Source organism: Chrysoperla carnea, chromosome 4 (assembly GCF_905475395.1).
Source record: "Chrysoperla carnea chromosome 4, inChrCarn1.1, whole genome shotgun sequence".
NCBI classification, from domain to species: Eukaryota; Metazoa; Arthropoda; class Insecta; order Neuroptera; family Chrysopidae; genus Chrysoperla; species Chrysoperla carnea.
This window is the reverse complement of record NC_058340.1, coordinates 27279941-27304176: the sequence shown is the minus strand read 5'-3', so window position 1 is coordinate 27304176 and position 24236 is coordinate 27279941. Positions and strand designations below refer to the sequence as shown.

The following is a 24236-nucleotide window of genomic DNA, read 5'->3' as shown; positions in this document are numbered from 1 at the left end:
GGATATTATGTCGCTCTGACTGACTACGCTGCAACCTTATGCAAGAAAAATCACTATTCATAAACATTTTCAACTAAAACAAAGATAACATGTTCATATCTCACTTTATTTTCTATCTCATGTTTCTTCTATTTATGTTTTCAATAATTCCCGCTATTTGTCAAAAATTGTTATCAAATTACTATAATATTTAAATTTTTAAATATATTGGTCAAGCATTTTCCTGTCTCTTGTGTATAGTTATTTTGGATTGAGCTAAACACGACTAGACTTCATCTAATCAATACTGCCTGTTTCGTTTCACTCTAAATAATATACACATAACATACATAAACGTTCTTTCAAACTCCATCTACTGAGTAATGCATTAAAGTTAAAGTATTTTTTGACGTTGGGCGTCTTTACATTTTTTTAAGTGACTTATATTTCTTATTTAATTTTTAATAATGTCAGTTGAAACAGAAAAACAAAATGTAAGTAAATATTTCATTATCAGTGATCCAATTCAACTTTCTTTTATCTATTAACATTGTTTTACCTATGTTTCTGTGGGGCGTTGGTTTAACTTTCCCCATTTTATTTTGAAAGAAGATTTGTGGTATGAGTCATGTTTTGTAAATTTATTGTTTTGATTTTTTAAGGGCGAAGAAAAATTTCGTACACTAAAATTAGCCGGCCATGTCGGTTTTGACAGCCTTCCAGACCAACTTGTTAATAAAAGTGTCCAAAGTGGATTTGTTTTCAACATTTTATGTATCGGTAAGTACCTAAAAAAATTCTATTTTAACAAAAGTTTCATCGATTTTTGTTTTAATAGGTGAAACCGGTCTTGGAAAATCTACGTTGATGGATTCATTGTTCAATACAAGTTTTGAATCTTCGCCAAGTCCACATACATTACCTACTGTAAAGCTTAAAGCTCACACTTATGAATTACAAGAAAGCAATGTTCGATTAAAAGTAAGTTTTTTTCATTTTGTCTACGGAATCGCAGTTCTTTGTTAGTTGAGGAATCCATTATATGACATATGTTGGCCAGAAGTTAAAAAGTTTACTTAACGTAAACAAAGTATTACTATTTTTATCTTAACCATTCCAGTAAAGTAAACATAGTTTTTAATAACTCTGAATATTTCACGAAAAGACTCATTTTATATAATACAGTATTATGACTAAAACTTTGAGGTTATCTTTACTAAAAATTCAAGGAATCAATATAAAATCAAACATAATTAATGATTTTACATAATAGCCACAAGAAAATGAATTGAGAGCACGTAGAGGAAATACGTACGTGTATTTATTTCCAAACACACTTTTATATCAAATTTGTTATTACTTTAGCAATATTACATGATATCCTGGCCACCAATAAGATCGGTTTGGTTATAAAATAACAAATATTTGATAATATCTCGTTTAGTTTTAATTCGAGAAATCATCATTTTGCACACAAAGATTGCGACCTGCCTCGAAAATCTGAAAATATTAAAGAATTGGAATTCTGGGCAGATGAAGAAATTTTAGTGTCCGTTAAGGAATGGGATAAAAAAAAACCCTGAGCCTCTAAAATTGAATTTTGAGAACATGATTCTTCATCGATATTCTTTATCAATTTTAATTACGAAATCTCCGTTATTAGGTTCGATTTAGTGGATATTTTTTATCGAGAATATGGCGCAAATACAGGTTTCTGTCTTTGTCGGTTTGACGAATTTCAATTTATGATACTTCAAATTCTATAACCATGGAATGGCCAGCGAATTTCACAGAAACAATCCAATCGTCACGTGTATTTTTGTCCGGTTTAAATTGTGGTTGTCGACTTTCATTTTTAGTCTGTTATTTTTTTCAACTACATTCATTCTTCTCCCTTAAAACAGTCCTAGCGCAGCGTGCACAATTTGAATGTAAGCAAAATGACGAAGGTTTCGTCAAATCTTATCAAATATATCTTTAGTGTTCCTCTTTTTAATTTCTCTTTGAAAGTAACTTTTGAACATAATTTCTAAGTTTTTATGCAAATCAAAAATTTGTTATCAAAAAAATCATACAGAATATTGATAAAAAAAACTACAGATAAAGAAATGTAATTTTATGTAAAATACATAAACTATTTTTCCTTTTTTTTTTTTTAAATTTTAATGGTAACAATAGACCGGAAATAAATATCTATTTCTTATTCGTTTATGGTCACGTAATATATTGCATATAATGTATGCAACTATTTTTAAACGTATAATTAATTTTCTACTCTATATAGATTAAATGTTTATTTAAAAAAAAAATATACTGAGAGGTATTGAAATTAAATTAACACTAAAAGTATGGAAATATTGTAACTAAAACTTATATAGAAAAAACTTTTGGCTCAAATATAAATACCACTCAAATTTTATACGTTACTGGAATTATTTTACTGATGCTTTAATAAAAATAGAAATGCAATTCTATTTACCAATCGGTAATAGAAAACATGACCGCTACTACGGCAAGGCAGAATTCCTCGAATAATTTTCACGAGGATGTATTTTTCTCGAAATTTTTCAACGTCATGATAGCCAGGCACTTAAAGTTTTGACCCAAATATGGGAATTTTAATTATCACATACGCATACAGACCAACGCTATAATCAAAGTTGATTTTTTCAAAAAAACTTTGCAACATTCTCGAAGAATTTATAATTTATTCTGATATTTTTATTTTTAGTTGACCATTTGCGATACAGTAGGATATGGTGATCAAATTAACAAAGAAGATAGTTTCAAAGCAATTGTGGACTATATCGATGCACAATTTGAAGCATATTTACAAGAAGAGTTAAAAATCAAACGGTCATTATCAACGTATCATGATAGCCGTACACACGTTTGTTTATACTTCATCTGTCCAACAGGACATGGCCTAAAATCCATTGATTTAGTTTGTATGAAAAAATTAGATACAAAAGTGAATATCATACCAATTATTGCAAAAGCTGATACCATTTCAAAAACAGAATTATTAAAGTTTAAGGTTTGTATTTTAATAAAATAGCCATTTTATTTTAGCCCAAATTTTTGAATTTGCTATAGCAATTAGAACCCAGATGTAACCACAATCAAGTTCATTTGACTGTTGGGTAAATATATAGTTAGAAATTGTCCCGAGAAGTCTTTTAGATACCATTGGTTGGTTTCGATAATCAACTAATCGTTGCAGGAACCCCTTTTTATTATTTTTGGATCAAAATTACTCTATATATTTTTTCAAAAGATACCTTAAGAAAATTGCGAGAAAAGAGATAAATATTTTGTACCCAATTATTTATTGGATCGATTTCAAAAATTTCTTAGAAGATATTAATATATTGGTCAAATAAACTAGATTTTCAATGCTTTTGGATTCAAATTAGTGTAGAAATATAAAATATTGAGATGAAATTTTTTTTGCAACATTGTGTAAAACTCAAAAAACAAAAATAATCAATACCCATGAATCGCGATCATTTATTATTAGTTATATCAATTGCTGAATTTGAACCCTTGCTTAGAATAATTTTTTGAGTTATTAATATACAAATTGCTTTTTTTTTTTAATTTTTAGTCAAAAATAATGGCTGAAATAATTAATAATGGCGTTCAGATTTACCAATTTCCTTTGGATGATGAATCAGTATCAGAAATTAACACCCAAATGAATAGTCACATGCCTTTTGCTGTAGTCGGCAGCACAGATTTCGTTCGTGTGGGTAATAAAATGATGCGATCACGGCAATACCCTTGGGGAACTGTTCAAGGTACGTATTTTTTTTCATTAAATTTTTTTTAACTTTAATATTACGCTAAATTTCTTTTTTAGTTGAAAATGAAGCACATTGCGATTTTGTTAAACTTCGTGAAATGTTAATTCGCACAAACATGGAAGATATGCGCGAAAAAACACATTCGAAACACTATGAATTGTATCGTAAACGACGATTAGAACAAATGGGATTTAGTGATGTGGATGCTGATAATAAACCCGTTAGTTTTCAGCAGTCTTTTGAAGCTAAACGCTCAAATCATGTTCATGAGTTACAACAACGAGAAGATGAAATGCGACAAATGTTCGTTGTTCGAGTTAAAGAAAAGGAAGCTGAATTAAAAGAAACCGAAAAAGAAGTAAGTTTATCTATCTATACAATAATACTAATTTCTGGTTGTGTTAGTTTAAAAACTACATAACTACAACGCCGATTGTCGTGAAACTTATTCAGTTATGTTTCTCAGCTTACTGGATAATGTAACGACGCCATATTTAGTCAATTACTTTTCTTATTTATTAAATGCTAATTGCAAATCGTTTGATAAAAGAAACCATTGTATACGACAGAAACAAATTTTGGTCCCCAATTTCGAGAAATCTTATAGTATATCGTAAAGTAAACCAAATAATTGCAAAAATCAAATTCAATTGATGAATTAGTGCATAGTTTCTACGATATCGTCCAAACTTCTATTACTAAAAACGATCTATCGGATCTATCTAAGCAGTTTCTTACAAAATATTTGTTTTAAAGTTAAATAAACGAATTTTCGTGAAGTCTTAAGTTCTAGTCACTCCTAAAAAAATCCAAATACGTTAAACTTTGGTGTGATTTTAGTATTTTTATTTCTAAAATATTATTACACTGAAAAAACGGGAATTATCTCACGGATATTTTCTAAAGTTTTCTTATGATCACCCTAACCATATAAAATCTATTGTGTCCATTTGTTAATTCGATATTATTTTTAGTTACATGCAAAATTCGATAAATTGAAAAAAGATCATACCGAAGAGAAGAAGAAATTGGAGGAAAGTAGGAAAAAATTAGAGGATGAAATAATGGAATTTAATAGACGGAAATTTCAATATCAACAGTTGGGAAGTCATCACACACTTACTTTAAAAGGAAAAAAGAAATAAAAATGATAAACGCAATTTAAATATTGTGTAAAATAGTTTTTATTTTTGCTTTATATCATCATGTTTTTTACGATTTAATTTTTTATTTTTATTTATTTAATGGAGAATAACAGTTTCTTACAATGTTAAAAATATAAGAATATTTATAAAATATAAGATATGTTCTTTTTCAACATTTAAAACTAAAAAAAAGAGAGATAAATTTAAATTATCTTCCATTTTATATATATTGTGCTTAGTTTTAGTTAAAACATATTTTAAATAAAGTATTTAATTTTTATTTAAGTTTGTGCTTTTATTTTTTGCAAAAAAATATTTACAGCGCCAGGCGTGTTATTTGATAGTCATTTCAGAACGTCTGGAAATTCGAAAGACATGTCAAGGAACTTTCTCTTCTAGGGGCCTGGAAAATTGATAAAAAATAGGACAGTGAATAGAGGACGCTATTCAAATAAGAAGGTATTTTAATAAGAAATAGGAAAATAGTTTTTCACGACAAAGCAGGATGTTTTTTAGATACGACATTGTTTCCAGTTCTGAAATGATTATCAAATATTTCGTCAGGCCCAACACCTTTTAATTTTGTTAAGAGTTAATTGAATTAATACATCTTTTTACCCCTTTGTATTATTTTCGAATTCAAGCGGTTTGAAAAAATATTAACTGTTCGTCATAAAACTTTGAGGAGTCAGTCAGACCATTTATTGCAGATCGAAATTAGTGAATAATTCTTGGTTGCATTCAAACATAATTAGATGATTACTATAAAGCCAGAGCGAGTCTTTGATACATGTGTCTTCTTTGAAACTATACAACAAAATGCAACATCTTACATCTCGCTTAACGCAACGGTCAGTTGTCTATTAACTGGCTACTAATTATTTTAATTCCCGTAGGTAGGCTACTTAATACGTTAGAGCCCTTGTGTAAACTAACTTAGAAGCATCAATTTGTATAAAATATTCAAGAAAAAAGTGAACCAATTTTAGCCAAAATAATTAACATAGGAGGATATGTTTTCTTATAAACCATGCCGGGCCATTAAGGCAGGTCTTAAAAAAACCACTTCAAAACCTTGTATTCTTTGTGTGTGGAAGTAAAATTGCTATTAATGCTTAAGAATAATGCCTTAATATTAGAAAGAAAAAATTACAATTGGGCTCGGCCGGGATTTGAACCCGGGACCTCTCGCACCCTAAGCGAAAATCATACCCCTAGACCACCGAGCCAGTTGCAAAATAGTACAAATTGGTGGCATGTTTTATTTCGTATCTAAGTGCAAAATATTTAGTTTGAATTTCAATAGTCGTAAGTGCAATAATTTATTTTTCATCAAAATTTATTGTAATTGATCTAAAACAATCCTTGGTAAATATCTGTGAACTTTTTTTATTTTACGTCACCTCTTATCACAATTGGGAAAAATTCGCTCACGAGGAATACATTTAAAAATTAATTTTTAGCTAAATTCTAATTTTTGCGAAACAAAATATACTTCTCATTCATACATTTGTTTCTTCAAACAGTTGAAGTTTTTAATAATTTATTTGCAAAACGATTATAATACGTAAATTTTTTTGCAACATTTTTTATTTTCACTGGATTCACTGGTTCTTTCACTGGATGACACTTACAGCCCTTTATTGTGCAGTTCTAGAAAAACAAAGAAAATTAAGTAAAGTACAAAAAGAATCATATTTTAATAAAATTTTATTGGACTTTCACAAATTATTACAAAAGTTATTAATTATTTTATTGTTGACCGGGTGTAGTAAATATACATGGTAAGTAGTAATACTGTTTTATTAATCTTTATTGATAATTTGAATTAATTATAAACGAATCCATATCCTAATTTATCCGTATTAAATATATACTTTGTAAATTTTATTACGTCTTTTCGCATTAAGATAAAATATTAACTGTTGTTTTGGCTATGAATATTCAGTTTTTATTTGTATTCATTTATTGATTCATATGATATTACTAACAAGATTTATCATATATATTCATATGCTTCAAAAAGTTTGTTTTTGTCCTTTTTACTTGCACTAAATGCAAGTAAAAAGATTTTTGATATTACGGTGCATTAATTAAAATAATCTTTTTCTTCACTCACACTTAATCTACTTCGTTGAACTAAACTGATAATCCCGCCTTAACGGTTAGAAGCGATTAGCGCCAAGTTAACCCGCATCAGAGATATCAATCAAGTTGAACTTCATAAAAGACTCAAGTCAACTCAGCATTGTGTTGATAATGTTAGTAGCGGAGCTTAGTACATTCTAGTTCATTAAAATCGTACGAATTAAAGTATTCTACATGTACTCCTTACATGTAGGAGTTATTAATCCCGTATGGAAAGGTATATACTTATAGTTACGATTTTTTTTGTAACAGATTAGTTTCTCGTTCTTCGAAATCCTTTGGTCAGTTTGTAATAAATTACTTTTCATTTTACCCATCTTAGTAGATAGATGGAAAACTACTCTGGTTCACCTTTGACAGTCTATTTACTATATTATATCTGCGATTCAAAAAAGTGAACTTCATACATCAGCGCAAATGAAAAATAATAATAAGTAATGATTTCGTTTACGTATTTATTTTTAAACAAACTTTTACAAGCTTTGTGAGAATCAATAAGAATGTTGTTTGCTTTTGATTGTCTGTCTTATGAAAATTAAAATTTTTATCCATATGGAAAAATATATTTCATAAGCGATATATTTATTTTATTGTTATTATAAAAATATGGTTCAAAATTATTATTCCCTGTTAGATGATTTTACAAAAATATTTTGTAATATTGCTTTTTTTTGTAGCATATTTTTATTGGTGTGTAAATAAAGCCAACATGCATACATTATATTTAAGGCAGTTATGAATACTTCCTGTGCATTTTAAATTGAAGGCAGTTTTAGGTTTATGGAGGATATGTTTTTAATAATTTACTTATACGAGTATTGAACTATAAAATTACATAATTTCAAAATATTGATGATTTATTAAAAACAAATTTTTGGTAACAACGAATTTTATTATCTCCTACAGTGATCTTATGTTCTATTGTTTCTAAGACTTATTGCATAAGTATATACTTATATCACTGATAGTAGGGGATTGTAATCAAACTTGTACATAATACATACAAAAACGATATTGTTTTACTTAACAATACAATATTTCACCACGTGATAAGATCTTTTTGTTTTTTGGCAATTCTTATAATGTAAAAGGTGTCTCAAAATAATTGAAATATCAGATTTTTAAAATATGTTGTCTTTTGAGAAACAGTTTAAGATTAACATTTTTTAGAAAGAAAACCCACCAAAATGGCGTAAACTGTTTTTTGAACCATTTATTTCAGAATGGCATACATTTCTAAGGTAACAAGCAAATCATCCTACTTTAGAAAAGACATCTGTCTAATTTCTGTAAATTAAATCCTCTCTCGAAAATTCTATCTTAAAAGTTGTAGTTCTTTCTGAGACACCCTTTATTTTAGTTTTGAGATCAATATGCTATTATCATTGATAATAATGTACCCTAACCATCTCGTTATTGCATGCATGCTTATAAAAATTCTCATAATTTTAACATATCGGAAAAGCCTCACGATAAGAATTACCTGATTTAACGTTTTCCAGACTTGAGTATCAACTAACGCAACACCTACCACGCTATTTGAAATACAACAAACTTTCATATGTAACTAAATTATACTTCCAAATTTTAATCATTATTGTAAAAAAAATTAAACCATGGCGAATTTATTATTAAGTCTCTTAATATTTGAAGAAAAAAAACTTATTTTCCTAAAGAGGGTAATTTTTATAAAAATGAATTATAATATATTTTCATGAATTATAACATGGTTTAATTAGTCGTTTATTAATTATATCTGAGAAGCAAATAAAATGTGATAAACAATGGCGCGTCTACAAAAGTGATTCACTTTATTTGTCAATTTTCTAAATTAAACTCTATGAATAAAAATAAACTACTTCGCACATGGCTGCTCAAGTTTCCTACTCACAATTTAATTCCTCGCTATAAAACATCAATTTTTTTATAAATTAGAAATGGAATGTCACAATCGTCAGACATTTGTTGCCTTCACACATTTCAATTTTCTTTCCGCTGAATGATTTTCTAAATTATGATATAGAAATTACGAAAATTACGAAATATGAAGCTGTAATTTTAATAACCATAAATAAAATTAAATTTTACACCCGTGAAGTTGATATCTTAATAAACATAATTCGGGAGCGATTTTAACCAGTGAAATCGTTTTTAAGAGTTAACCTACACCGTTTTGGTAACTTGAAACTATAAGGAACAAACTCTTGATTCTTCAACAGGAATGTGCGAAAGAAACTAAATATAAACAATACCCTTCTCTGCTCGAAAACAAAAAAATCCTGCAGACGTGCCTGGTGGTAAATATATAATTGATAATATTGTTTTAGGTACAGTAAAAAATGATTAAAAAAATCGGATAATCAAGGAAAATGAAATAAGCCGCTCCCTTTTTGATAAAACCTGGTGGAATGTGTTTTTTAGGAGTCAAATATCATTCGTAAGTAATACCATGAGCTAGTTTCGCAAATATTTATATTTGTTATTAAATAATAAATTGTCAATTAAATGAAACGGTTTATAAATAAGTTGACTTAATAAATTAATGAATAGGCAACTTGTATTATGTATATGTGTTTGTCAAATTGGAAAACTACTACATGTGTAACATATTTGTCATATAGGTTGCCTATTTATTTTAAATTATATGGACCTTTCATTTAATTAAAAATTTAGTGTTTATTAACAAATTGATACATTCGGGCAACTAATTAATGGTTTATGAAAGATATTTTACACCTAAACAACAGATTCCAACAGGTTTTATAAAAAGGAAAGCGGTTTATTTCATTTTCCTTAATCTATTACATTTCTGACTGTACTAATAATTAAAGCTTTTAAAATAATAAATGAAGCAAATAATTCAAAAATTTATTTCGTAGTTAGTGATATTTCTTTTTTTTTAAATCTAAATACAAAAATGACTTTTTTATAAATGTAATAATTAATATACAATCAATGGTGATAAAACAGAGATTACAAAACAAATATTTGCTACATAATAATGTGCTTAAGTTTCTAATGATATTAAACTTAAATAACGAATGTAAATTATTTAACAACATACAAAAAAAATTGATGATCTTTGTAAAATAATTACAAATTACAAAACGTATTTAGAGCACTCAGAAGATCTTAATCATTTTGGTATTTTGATTGTAATCATATTTTAACCAAAAAAATTTTGTATCCGCGAGCCCAAAATCCATACCATTAGCATAAAAATGTACTTTTTGGACCAATAGCTTGTTATTTATACTTACAGTGCCGATTACGGCTTGATCTTGGTTTATATTAGTTTCGATAACACTCTTGTTTCGACAATCATTGATTAAAAAAAGTATTTTATGAGTGTTTACATTGTTTTTTGGTTTCAATTTCGTGTTTTTATTAGTTTTACATTTTTTATTTCATTTTGTTTCCATTATTTATGGAATTAATAAGTTTCGTTTCATTTAACGATCACAAAAGACCACATAATTTATTTATATCAACCACAATCTTTCAAAGTGGGGTTTTTTTCCTTTATTTTCTTACAAACTTTTAAAAAATACACAGTGAAAAGCATGCTGATAAATATGTGAAAGTTTGGTAAAATTTCCAATCTATAAATTATTTTGGTTTGGGATAAAAAAATTTCTTGTTCAAAAACTCAACATTAGTAACACCCTAGCATTAATTGGAAATCTAAAAAAATTAAATAGCTGTATAAAATCATTATGGCTTAGGGCATCCATAAAGCTCTACAATTTGCGAACGCAACGATTGTATAACTATGTTATGGTCACAGGAATTGTGATCATTGAATGAAACTTGAAAGTAAATAAAAACTGACGAGTTTAGATAAAAATGCTTAAAGTTTACATGACCGTTAATTATTTCGATTGTATCGATAGTATCTCTTGGAGAGCGTACCGAAAAGAAACCGAAAGCGACATATTGGATATTTTCTGTGAAATGATCAAGTACAAGTATCTATTGATATGGAATCGCGATTTTCATTTATTTTCGAAAGGCATTCTAATAAATTTAGAACAATATCTTCGAAAACTCAAAAATAATTTATCTTATCATATTCTAATCAATTTACATCTACCAACACTTCTTTCTAATTATTTTGCGGCACGGATGTGAGTATAAGGTTGTAATTTTTTATCTAAAACACAACCAAAATTCATAAGAGATCAACTGAGATGTTTCTATGTTAAATTATATATAACAAAATTACATAATTAAAAGTGCGATAAATTTGTGATTTGCAACAACTATCGCATGATAAAATCTCTTTCTCGTGGCAATGGACTGCGGTGAAGATACTTAGCTGCTGATGCAGGTCGATCTGGTGAATTTCGTGATGGTGTTCTCACCTGACATGGATCGTGCCGTGATAAGAAATGTTCCAATGTATCCCAACCACCTCCAACACGCACCATCATATGTCGGCCTTTTAGTAACTATAATACAAAAAAAAAAATTGAAGCGAAAACAAAAAACTAAAATACTAACTACATAAAGCAAATTTTCAGGTGAAAAATAGAAGACAAATTTTTCATTATCTGTTTTATAATTAATAATATTTTAAAATTCTTACTCGAATAAAAACATTTCGTCCCGCAATATTATACCGTCCTTCTCCAACCTTTCTTACTTTTAATTTTGAACATTTTCCATCAGAGCAATGGCAAGATTTTTGCATTAAACGTGTGGCATTTTGTACCTGAAACCAAAAGATACTTAAACTGATGAACTTATTAAGATTAATCATGAAATATTTACTCGTTTGTCCAATTCAGTCACTGGTCCGGAGCCGTGATCACCACTAGGACCATTTTGTGGTGGATTTAAGTCAACAGTTTGTGTATCAATTTCCATATCTGGATCTTCACCACTACCTCGAGACCAATCATCTTCGGTTGTGTCAGATGGTACGCCATCACTGGCACCACTCGCAGTTATAGCTGTGGGTAATGGGGCTCGTGGTAAAGGAGGTTCTGGTGTCAATAGCACAACTCCACAGTTATCATTCCAGTGATTGATACTAGATGTTGATATTGCTGAAGAAGAGCTAAAACAAATTCAAATTTATATTAGATCTTCGGTTGTCACTAAATTTATTGAAGATATCCAGGTGCAGTAATAAGTTGTAATGAAACATATGACCTCTTAGGAGATGCCTCAAGTATAAAGTACAAGAAAATCTGTTTCTTTATTCCTGATGTGAAAACAGTGATAGGAAAGGAAATAGGTTGTCATTATGGTGTCATTGAGGCAAAGAAAATGGTGAGTATGGGATATTTGCGTGATGTAATAACAGGGAAAATTATGTAGATATTAAACATCGAGTCCTCTATAACGTAACGTACATAATCAGTTACGTAAACTTTAAAAATTACTAATAAGTTCGATTTTCGACTTACCTACTATGTCGTAATTTGTCAGATTTCCTTGAATTAATGTTGGCAGATGCGTGGAACTGCCAAGATAGTAAAGAACTGTGTGATAAACCAGAATCTTGTGATTCCTCTTCAGCGATTTCCTTTTCAAATTGGACTAAACCTGGTGGTTCTACATTAAATCGTGTAGCAAGACGCGCTACTTCCAACAAGCAAAGAACAACATTCCGAGGTTGTCCGTGAAGCACTGTTGGCAAAAATATTTTTATTTAATCAAAAATAAATTTGAATAAAAATCAAGCCGACATACCTAAGTCATCGCTTTCAAATAATAAATTTTCATGAACACCCAATTTTCGACAAAAATGAATAAAATTTTCCATATTATCTCTAGCAAAAAAACTACGCCTTGCAGCTGTTTCCCAACATCGACCACGAATAACAGGTACAGGCTAAAAATTTTATTTCATCATGAAAAGTAGTAGATTTCAGTATTACGAATAAAAGGATTACTTACGCCTTTCGCATAACCGCCATGCACTGCATGTCTCGCTTTGTCTTGGATTACTCTTGCTAAATGGCATACAATGACACCATTATCTAAGGCGTCGAAGAAATTTTCTCCTGTGATATGATCTACACCTGAAATAATAGAAATTTTTTATTAAAAAACTGCAACAATAAAGATTTTAGGACCACGTGAAAGATAAGGTCGATGTTAATGCTACACAATAGATTCGAGATCATAAAAATGGAATTCGTGAAGTTATCGAGGACATACAGCCGTAAAAATGTGTGAGAATTGGTTATGGAAAATTTCATGAAAAGGATATGGTACTACAAGCGTAGCCGTGGCGGCCATTTGGCTGATATCGTTTTCCGTTATTAATAGCATGCCTTCCTCTCTACAATGAAATAAACATCCATTGATTTCTCCTAAAAAATACTCTTTTTTTAAAATATCAAGATGAAACCTCTTATTGGAAACCCTGTATATCATAGCCTTAAGACTAAATTGGTGTCACATAACATTTTGAAATTTAGATGGTTATTCGAAGTGACGTTATAAATAGTCTGATATCTAATAATAGCAATCTAATGAACTATGGGTTTAAAAAACCACTCGTGCGTACGAGAATAAGTTTTCAATTTTCTACCTTTTGCACACCTGTCGTCCTTGATCTCTTTGGAATACATTGGCTTCATATTGTTGAATAAAAACGGTAAATTTTAATAGATATTTGCAACAGTACCGTCAATGTTCATAAAAATTTTTATAAATAATTTTTCCAATCAAAGCATGAATTAAAATGTTTTGTCACAATTTTTGTATGAATGACAGTAACATCAAAAATAGACAGATAGATAGATTGTTATTCAATTCTCATTAGTATTCATAAAATAAATGCAAATTGCACTATCATATGTTCCGCGTTATAAAATTTATTATGCTAATTATGAGGTCATTCCACTATATTTATAAATATAATTGTAAAATATATACTACTAGGAAATAAATAGTGTTCAAAATTATAAATATAAACAGTTATTATTATTAATTGTCAATTTCAAATGTCAAATTGTTTTAATATATTTTAATTTAGTCTTTTATCTTATAATTCGGGCGCCGTGGAATTTAAACCAATAATCCTATTTTTGGGTCATTTTTTTCAGCTGTGATGTCTGTTTTTCTCTAGCAATCATTTATGTACTTATTTCTGGGACCAGGACTCCACATTCTTGAAACCGTAAGGTTAATTTTGATCACAAATTTGAAAAGTATGACTCAAATTCAGTAGGATTACATACTTGGTTTATCAAAATTGGGTAAAATTTGGATGTGATAGAGCAAAACTAAATTTTTTTGATTTTTATGGCATCATAAAGTTCAAAAATTCGATTTTTTTTTATAACACAGGCAAATTTGATCCAATCTTATTGGAATTTTTTTTGAAATCCACTAATTTTGGGTCATTATTTTCAGCTGTGATGTGAATTTCTTGCTAACTATCACTTATGTGCTTAATTCCGGGATCAGGACTCCAAATTCTTGAAACCTATTAGAGCAAGGTTAATTATGAGCACAAATTTGAAAAATATGACTCAAATTTACTAGGATTACATACTTAGTTTATCAAAATTGGATAAAATTTGGATGTGATAGAGCAAAATTAAATTTTGGATTCTGATGACGTCATAAAGTTCAAAAATTTGATTTTTTTTGATAACACAGACAAATTTGATCAGATCCTTTTGGAACTTTTTTTGAAACCCACTAATTTTGGGTTATTCTTTTCAGCTGTGATGTGAATTTCTCGATAACTATCACTTATGTGCTTAAATCCGGGACCAGGACTTCACATTCTTGAAACCTATTAGAACAAGGTTAATTTTGATTACAAATTTGAAAAGTATGACCCAAATTTAGTATAATTACATACTTGGTTTATCTAAATTAGATAAAATTTGGATGTGATAGAGCAAAATTAAATTTTTTGGATTCTGATGACGTCATAAAGTTCAAAAATTTGATTTTTTTTGATAACACAGACAAATTTGATCAGATCCTTTTGGAACTTTTTTTGAAACCCACTAATTTTGGGTTATTCTTTTCAGCTGTGATGTGAATTTCTCGATAACTATCACTTATGTGCTTAAATCCGGGACCAGGACTTCACATTCTTGAAACCTATTAGAACAAGGTTAATTTTGATTACAAATTTGAAAAGTATGACCCAAATTTAGTATAATTACATACTTGGTTTATCTAAATTAGATAAAATTTGGATGTGATAGAGCAAAATTAAATTTTTTGGATTCTGATGACGTCATAAAGTTCAAAAATTTGATTTTTTTTGATAACACAGACAAATTTGATCAGATCTTTTTGGAATTTTTTTTGAAACCCACTAATTTTGGGTAATTCTTTTCAGCTGTGATGTGAATTTCTCGATAACTATCACTTATGTGCTTAAATCCGGGACCAGGACTTCACATTCTTGAAACCTATTAGAACTAGGTTAATTTTGATTACAAATTTGAAAAGTATGACCCAAATTTAGTATAATTACATACTTGGTTTATTTAAATTAGATAAAATTTGGATGTGATAGAGCAAAATTAAATTTTTTGGATTCTGATGACGTCATAAAGTTCAAAAATTTGATTTTTTTTGATAACACAGGCAAATTTGATCCGATCTTATTGGAATTTTTTTTGAAACCCACTAATTTTGAGTCATTCTTTCCAGCTGTGATGTGAATTTCTCGCTAACTATGACTCATGTGCTTAAATCCGGGACCAACACTCCACATTCTGGAAACCTATTAGAGCTAGGTTAATTTTGATCACAAATTTGAAAAGTATGACCCAAATTTAGTAGGATTACATACTTGGTTTATCTAAATTAGATAAAATTTGGATGTGATAGAGCAAAATTAAATTTTTTGGATTCTGATGACGTCATAAAGTTCAAAAATTTGATTGTTTTGTTAACACAGACAAATTTGATCCGATCCTATTGGAATTTTTTTGAAACCCATTATTGTTTTACTTATTTAAATCTAATAATAAATCAGTTTCTTCCCAACAATTTTTTCATGTGAAATATTCAGGCCATAAACACTTTTATTGTTGTCTATTAAAAATGTATGTACTATTGGTAAAAATATAATTGAAATTGCATATTATACAAAAGTCCATTTAAAGTTACAGTATAGGTAAATAGGTGTTGATATATTGATTCATGATGGAGTTGCATCCGCAGTTTGTCTATATGCATTTATACATAAGCTACATTCAGTTTAATTAAATTGTCTAGACAAATAATGATGTATAGTTTATAATAGTTTATATATCCATCACTATAGTTTACTAAACTTTATATAAACTGGATATAAAAAAAACGAGCCACTTCTTGGGACATGCAAGTATTTGACAATCATTTCAGAACGCTTGGATTAACTCAGGGCCGAATGTAGGAAGGAGTCAACGGCACCATGGCCCCAGGACAAATTCAGATAAAATAGAAAAATTATTGGTATGTTTTTTAATTGATCCCAAATTTGGTAGAAACTAAGAAAGGCTGAGATGACCACAATGGAACATTCTCAGTTGGAACTAAAGGCTAAAATTCTTGTACATCATTACCCTGATGATTTAGTCTAGAATTAACTTATGATTGATTCATCTCGCCACTTTTGCAAAACAATACGAAAAGAAACCGGATAATTTTGCAAAATAATGTGCGATCTACTTTTTGTAACGCAGAATTGACACTTTGTATTTATTTATCGATGATGGTAACTAATTTCAGTGGAGAAAGATCATTTTCAAAATTAAATATTTATAAAGACCAGATTGCGAACGTCGATGACTTATATTATGAGATGAATCATAGTATAAGAACACTATATAAGAAAAAATTTTAGCGGCCCCCACAAAATTTTGGCAACAGTGCCGTTGAATTCTCAATACGGCCCTGGACCATTAAATTCTATAAAAATTTCATAAACGAGAACTTTTGTTTCAGTGTGTCTGAAAAATTTTAATAGCGCGGAAATAGTTTTTATGAAAATTTGTTGCAGGATATATTCAAATAAGAAAGTAATTGAATATCTTCTTCACCGCACAGTTAAAAAATTTTCAGGACACTGGAAGAGTCTTCGGGTATGGAAATTTTTGTAGAGGAAAATATTGTTATGGCCGTAGAATCATTTAAGAAAATTTGAACAGCTGTGCTTTTAGTGAAAAATTTGTGTTTCCCGTGTACGCTATAAAAAAGGTAACTGGGTAATTTTTATCAACAATCATTCAACAATTCTTCACACAAAGCGTTAGAGAATTTCTGTGTATAATTCAAAAACTATAAAAAAACTTTCGAATGAACGAACTGTAGACGAAATTTAAATTCAATATATTCCGATTTGTGTGATGATCAGTGTAGTTCACTATAGTTGTTATATATTTTAAATAAACATCACATTTGTTTTAAATCAATTAAATATTTTAAATAAATAAATTAACTTTTAATGTACTCAACTAACTCAATTAGGGGAATAATATTATTAGAACAAATGAGAAAATAAAATCAATCATTGGTTCATTGCCAATTACATTGTGGCTAATTGACTTGGTTTGCGAAAATTAGATTTGTGTGTTTTTTAACATGCTTTTAAATTCAGATAAAATATCAAAAAATAAAGAAAGGAGTGGAGGCAGTAGTAGTGGGGAAATGAGAATGGCTTTTTTTTACAAGTGAGCCAGATTAATCTTCAAATGAAGTTAAATGAAAGATTGAGGAGACTTTTAGAGAATTTTGAGCAATACTCAACAATGACGTCACTTTTAAACTAACCTCTTTGTTTAATTTGGATTTTTAAACGTTCACATTTTGCGTACTTCTAGAGATTTCAAAAACCAACTTCACTTTTCTGTCCGTCCAGTGGGAACTCTTTACCCGTAGTGATAGAAAGTCATCATTCCAATTGAATACAGACATAAATGTATGTATCTGTAATATGGCAATAGTATAGGCCAAATGCATAACATCTTTGTAACTTTTTGCATAATCTCGCTTCACTATCAAAATTTTTTATAGATAGTACAGTTTAAGACGTTACAAATAAAAGATATAATTTAATAAAAATAATTACAGAATACGCGAGGGTGGAGAGGGGTAAATTTTAACCTCATAAGATTAAAGCATGGGCTTATTATCTACTTATACGTATAATTGGTATATACTACTTTTGTTGAGACTTTTGTTTGAGATCTTAAACATTTTTAAAACTCTCTGTATAAAGATAAGAAATAAAACAAAAATTGACAATTACTTTAAATGTATATACTTTGTTTTTATACGCTTTTAGTTAGAAAACGATTATTATATTATATTATACTTGAAGTTATTTTTAATCTATCTGTACTCAGTGAGTCTATCGTGTATAGAATGCCGACCACCCACACAACACGGATGTAAATGACATAAGAAGCCTGTCGCAGTATCACGCTTGTAAGTTGTAAGACTACGTTTAATCAAATTATAAAATGTAACATTATTGTGTTAAATGCGGCAAACATTAAATATTACAAACAGTACATTATTTATAGTACTTTGCTTATGGTAGGTAGAATTATGGATATGGTAATGGTATGTAGATTCTATTTGTGTAATAGTGCAGTTCAAATGCCATGCAAAGGAAATAAATAGACACATTAGTAATTAGTTTTGCTTTGTATCTATCGCAGGCATTTCACCATATTCCGACATTTAAAAAAATGCCAATTTGTTTCAATCAAGTGGGAAATGAAATTTTTCGTATATATTTTTACATTTTGTTTATAATTAGAAAAAAGTAAAAAAAAATCGGGAAAATACATAAATCGGGTTTATTATCGATTGGATGCATAGTTTCTGAGAAAATGACCCTTTGTGTCCCATTTTGGATTGCATCTCAAAAGCCACGCATTCAATCATTAAATAAACCTTATTTTTGGATTTTTTGGGTCAAAATTATCTTATCAAAACCGCGGTTAACGATTCGTTGTTACAGGATATCACAAAAACGCATACTTTTCTTTTATGGAAAAAAGAGGAGTATAATCCCACGTTATACATTTTGAAATAAACCTGGATTTTTAAATATGCAGGTCATGTGTTTTGATAGCGCTTATATTTAAAAATAGTATTGTTTATTAAAAATTATGCTCCAATTAAATAAATCAAAAACAAGTTTAACTGGCAGAAACAATACAATAATAAAAATATGATAAAAAATTCAATATGAATAATAATAATAATTTAAAAATACCCTTATCAAAGTTTATAAAAATAGAGAATCATTGTAGTAATACTGTCTATAACATTTTATAACTCAACATATTTAGTTGAATAACCTTTCAACTGTGTATACTTTTTTGAAAGATGTTTCAGGTGTTACGAAATAACACGGCTTTTTTCATAAATGTTATTTTTTAGACACGAAACTACATTTTAAGTTTTATGTTTCTCAGATATTTTTTTAAGAATTTCAAGAGATCTTAATCATGATCAAAACATTTGATGTGCATGATTAATTGAAAATGGTTTTAGAGATGGTTAAAATAAACTTCTATTTAAATATTAATATCGAAAATTTTTGACAATTTTACGTTCAACGAAGTACAAAACAAGGAAGTGGTTTTAATAGAAGATTAATGGCTAGAGAAGGTTTCAAAAAATTTCAAATAAAGTCAAAATTGATCATGTATGCTCAAGCCCGTAAATAGGGCATCGCAAAGGAGGCATCCGCCACCAGCACATAAGAAATATAGGCGCAAAACAGAACGAATGTTTTATACGTAAAACAAAAAGTTGGTAAATTTACATAAAGTCATAAATTGAAAAAATTCGATTTTTTTGATAATATAGGCAAATTTGACCCGATCTTATTGAAATTTTTTTTGAAACCCACTAATATTGGGCCATTATTTTCAACTGTGATGTCAATTTTTCTCTAGCTATCACTTATGTGCCTGATTCCGGGACCAGGACTGCACATTCTTGAAACCTATTAGAGCTACGTTAATTTTGATCACAAATTTGAAAAGTATGACCCAAATTTAGTAGGATTACATACTTTTTTATCAAAATTGGATAAAATTAGGATGTGATAGAGCAAAATTAAATTTTTTAGATTCTGATTACGTTAACAAGTTAAATTTACAAAATTTAAAAAACCCCCGTAAATCACTCTCTCCATTAAATTACGCTTTTCATTGAAGCATTTTGAAGATCGGTGCCAATTTTTAGTTTTTTCGGGTACGAAACCCTAAACTCACATTTGAACACTCCCCGTTAGCTAAGAACATTTAGGCGCTATGATGCCATAGACAGATACACACACTTAGCGATCAAACTTATAACAACCCTTTTTTTTAGTTCGGGGGCTAAAAATTCGCTGACAGTGGGCTATCCATCATTGCCCTACCATGACGTCAGTGGAAATAATGTTGATGTGCGACTGAATGATGTCACATTCATTCATTTCAATCGCACAGCAATAGGCCAGCCACAAACATCTTTTTAAATTAGTGTCATAAAATCGTGAAACACTCTGTATAAAAACCACTACTATCATATGTTTACGTAAACAAATTGCTAAGTGCATTCTACCTTAACGTAATGAAATGATGATGATATGATCTTCATTGAAGAATAAATGCTCCACGTCTGACCCAACCCAGAAGAGACGATTTATTTATCATCCCCAATGAATAATAGTCATCCTGGTGTGTTTATTTGTATGAATATACGGGTGTGTTCTTTCAACTAAGAATATGAACCTATTCGATATAATGTATATCATAAGGGCAGACTATGTATTAATCAATGTTTACGTGTTCATTCATCAAGTTCAGTTTTATGAAGGTTATTTCCTGAATGTACTATTAAAAGGAATATTTTCGTGTTTTCAAGGGATTAAACTGTTTTCCGAAACTGTTTTCAGTACCGTATTCTTTAATATTCCTAACGTACTTTGCCTGTATTGACAATTTCACCAAGAAAATAGCTTTTGTTAGTCGATCAGACACGCGTATGCGAAATATATCCTGATGTTTATCCTATTTTCTCGATTTGTTTAAAGGTATCCGTTTAAAAAAATTGCAAAAAAATCGATAAATTTTTTTAATCTCCAATTTCGATAAAATTCAGTATATAAGGTAATTTTGACCCAAAAAGTACAAAACGAGTGCATTTGATGCAAAAATTTTTTTATTTCCAATTTCGATAAAATTTCGGTAAGGTGATTTTGACCCAAAACTGTCCGATCAAGATATCAAGATTTTATACTGTCCGACCAAGATATGTGAACAGTCTGGCTATTTATAAAAGTTTCGCCTGTATACATCAAAGTTTGTAGTTTTTTTATACACTAAAATAACAAAAGAAAAATGTAAACAACAAATCGATAAGGTAATATACATATTGTATATCCTTCTATCAGGGGTGATTACACTCAAATAGCCTCTCTAGTTAAATGCTAAATTCTAAATTTCCATATTTTCATATGAATTTGTAAATTCATATGAAAAAATTCATGGTCTTTGATCATAGTCTTTGAAGCATTATTTTTGAATACATCGAACATTTCAGTATTTAGTTATTTTCTAACGATTATTCGAAAAATCTTAAAATAAACAAATTTGTCAAATAAAGTATTTTTAGAAGTTGACAATTTAAGCGTAGTATTTGACAGTCATTTCAGAATGATTGGAAATGTGGTAGGCGGTTTTCAAAATCGTGTCTAACAATTTGTTTCCCCGCGAAAATTCATAGCTGGGGACTTCTATTTCAAAGGGGTTTGCAAACTTTTCAATTGCGCGACATACTTCAAATTGATGAATGCCTCAATAATTTATAAAAAAAACCTTGATCATGAGTGACAAAATGTAATAATTTCTTCTCTTCCTTGTATTTTTAAATAATCGTGAGAAATCTTAAATAATGGCGTTTTAATTTCTTATGTAATTTTCGAAGATAATGGTATGTATAGGGAACTCATATTACATTGTTTCACTATTGTTTTTAACACCTATTGTTTTATTATACTCAAAATGATAAATAAATGTATAACATTATCGGTTAAAAAAAAAACACAAGTGTTCAATTAAATCTTTATCCAAGTACAAATTTGGGAGAGAATATTAATAAGCTTTCTAGAACTTCTTCAAAGACAATCAAGGACAAGTTATTTTAAGTGGAAGTCACCATTGTTATAACTTTATTGTGTGCCTGTTTATCCAAGTCCACATTGCTCATAGAGGAGGAAGCGAGACGAGTATACAACTCTTCTACCTATCTCAGGTTCTCTAATAGTAATGAAATAGGTAGAAAAAAAAATATTGTCCCTCTGTCTTACTCGCATTTTCGGTTGTCACTGTCTTAATCGTATATTGCGTCTGAGGAACTTCTGTAAGTCACGTTTGCTTATGCCTGCCCAAAAATTATATCCTAAAATAATTGATATTATAAAAAAATATGGTTTGTATTAAAAATGCAAACTTTAGCAATTTAAATTAAAAAATTTATTACCATAATAAAAGGCGATTTTGAAGGGTTGTCCTTAATCCACAGAATGAGTCTTTCCCCTACATGCCGATTGACGTGCGGCACACCTCTTTCCAATAATAAATATTGTATATTACTGATATTGTAATGTAATTGTAATATAGTAACTATAATAATTGTTAATATACAACTGCATGCTAAACACATGGCATCATGACAATATTATTATGTCATCGGCAGTTATTATTATTTAAACTCATTTATTATAATTAATTATATTACCAAATAGACATAGGCTCCATTTTGTCTGCATACAATTATATTGCATTTATTTTATCGTAACCTTTATTGTGAACTGTTTCTTTAAACTTGTTATAAAGAAAACATGTTTTTGATCTCGTGGTGTGCCTTATAGCCAGACATGGGCGAGTTATTTTAAGTCGAAGTCACCATTGTTATAACTTTATTGTGTGTCATAAACTTTATTGGAATCTCTCTATCCAAGTCCGCATTGCTCATACAGGAGGAAGCGAGACGGGTATATGACTCTTCTACCTATCTCAGTTTCCCCTAGTAATGAGATTCGTAGAAGGCAAAAGTTTGTCTCTCTGTCTTACTCGTATTTTCGGTTGTCACTATATTACTCGTATGTTGAGTTAGGAGTCCGAAGGACTTCTGTAAACCACGTTTGCCCATGCCTGCCTTATAGTCTAAGTCTAAGAGACCGTGTAAGATAAATCTTCACCCATCAGATATCCCCAGATGAGACATTTTTTTTAATGAAATTTTGATTGATAAACGAGTCTATGATTGCTTGCCTATCAAAAAGTGTTCATGGCTATGTTTAATTAAATTAATTTTAATCAATTTTTTATCATGACAGTTTTTGTAGGCAAGCATCTTTTTTGCGATACCAATTTCAATTCGTTAGATCCTGAAACATCCTAAACTTTACTATTTAGAATGTTTTGATAAATAACACGGTAAATTGTAGCCTTGGTATATGAAGAAACGGAGCTCTAAAAAAACAATTGTATAGAAACACTTACCCACAGTTTTGTTCAACCAGTCAGCAAGATCCTCTTGTAAGGGATATAATTGTCTATTTTGTGTCGAGAGAACATGTTCTTGATATAGTTCGGCATAATCTTCAGGTGTGCCTGGTGGATCCGGTCTATGTATTGATGTACCAGTCATAGGACCCCAGCTGCTACGATTTAAACGGCCAGGGGTTTTACAACCCCCAGACGCATTTGGAATACGATATGAATATGACATTTAAAACTATTTGGTTCCTTGTTCCGTGAATGACTTCGTTTTATTCGTAATATATCTAGAAAATACAAATTTTTTAATTAGATAAAAATAAAATTTATATAAAAAATGAGATAGTTAAGGGAGCTGATTATCATAAAAAAAGCTGATTGTATAAATATTATATATTTGGGCCCAGGAAATGCATCAATCAATACGAAATTCGACGATAAACTGCCCCCCACTAAGAGAAGATCTGAGCTTTCTAAATAATTACCAGCAAAAAATTTTCTTTAAAAACCCAGCCAACCAATCATGAATAAGAATGTTCAATCCCGAGATAAACCATTAATTGCAATAAAATGTTACTTAAATAAAAAATCAATGTCATTTGAGCAGCCATTTAACAGTAATTTGAGGATTAAAACAAAATAATGAATATGTCGATGAAATCTTCATAAAA

The 24236-nt window shown here is 29.3% G+C and overlaps 2 protein-coding genes and 1 non-coding gene across 4 annotated transcripts; 1 reads left to right on the top strand and 2 right to left on the bottom strand.

The window, feature by feature from the left end:
* Positions 1 to 296: 296 nt before the first annotated feature.
* On the top strand, positions 297 to 4958 carry LOC123297260 (septin-2). The gene is made up of 7 exons (XM_044878855.1): positions 297 to 473; positions 642 to 759; positions 818 to 960; positions 2711 to 3016; positions 3587 to 3779; positions 3842 to 4143; positions 4760 to 4958. Exons 1-7 carry the CDS (start codon positions 447 to 449, stop codon positions 4928 to 4930), a joined length of 1260 nt encoding a protein of 419 aa, XP_044734790.1. The 5' UTR covers positions 297 to 446; the 3' UTR covers positions 4931 to 4958.
* A 1129-nt stretch (positions 4959 to 6087) lies between these two features.
* Trnap-agg lies at positions 6088 to 6159 on the bottom strand. The gene has a single exon. It is a non-coding gene; the product is annotated as a tRNA-Pro (tRNA).
* A 3913-nt stretch (positions 6160 to 10072) lies between these two features.
* LOC123297259 (growth arrest-specific protein 2-like) lies at positions 10073 to 23848 on the bottom strand. 2 transcript variants are annotated; one of them, XM_044878853.1, is made up of 7 exons: positions 23569 to 23848; positions 12986 to 13110; positions 12779 to 12920; positions 12493 to 12715; positions 11852 to 12140; positions 11667 to 11792; positions 10073 to 11529 (listed from the first exon to the last, which is right to left on the bottom strand). In XM_044878853.1, the coding sequence occupies exons 1-7, from the start codon at positions 23795 to 23797 to the stop codon at positions 11341 to 11343; spliced, it is 1323 nt and encodes a 440-aa protein (XP_044734788.1). In that variant the 5' UTR covers positions 23798 to 23848; the 3' UTR covers positions 10073 to 11340. The 2 variants fall into 2 exon arrangements, with proteins under 2 accessions (XP_044734788.1, XP_044734789.1); XM_044878854.1 differs by having other exon boundaries at positions 11667 to 11822; positions 11927 to 12140.
* Between the last annotated feature and the right edge of the window lie 388 nt (positions 23849 to 24236).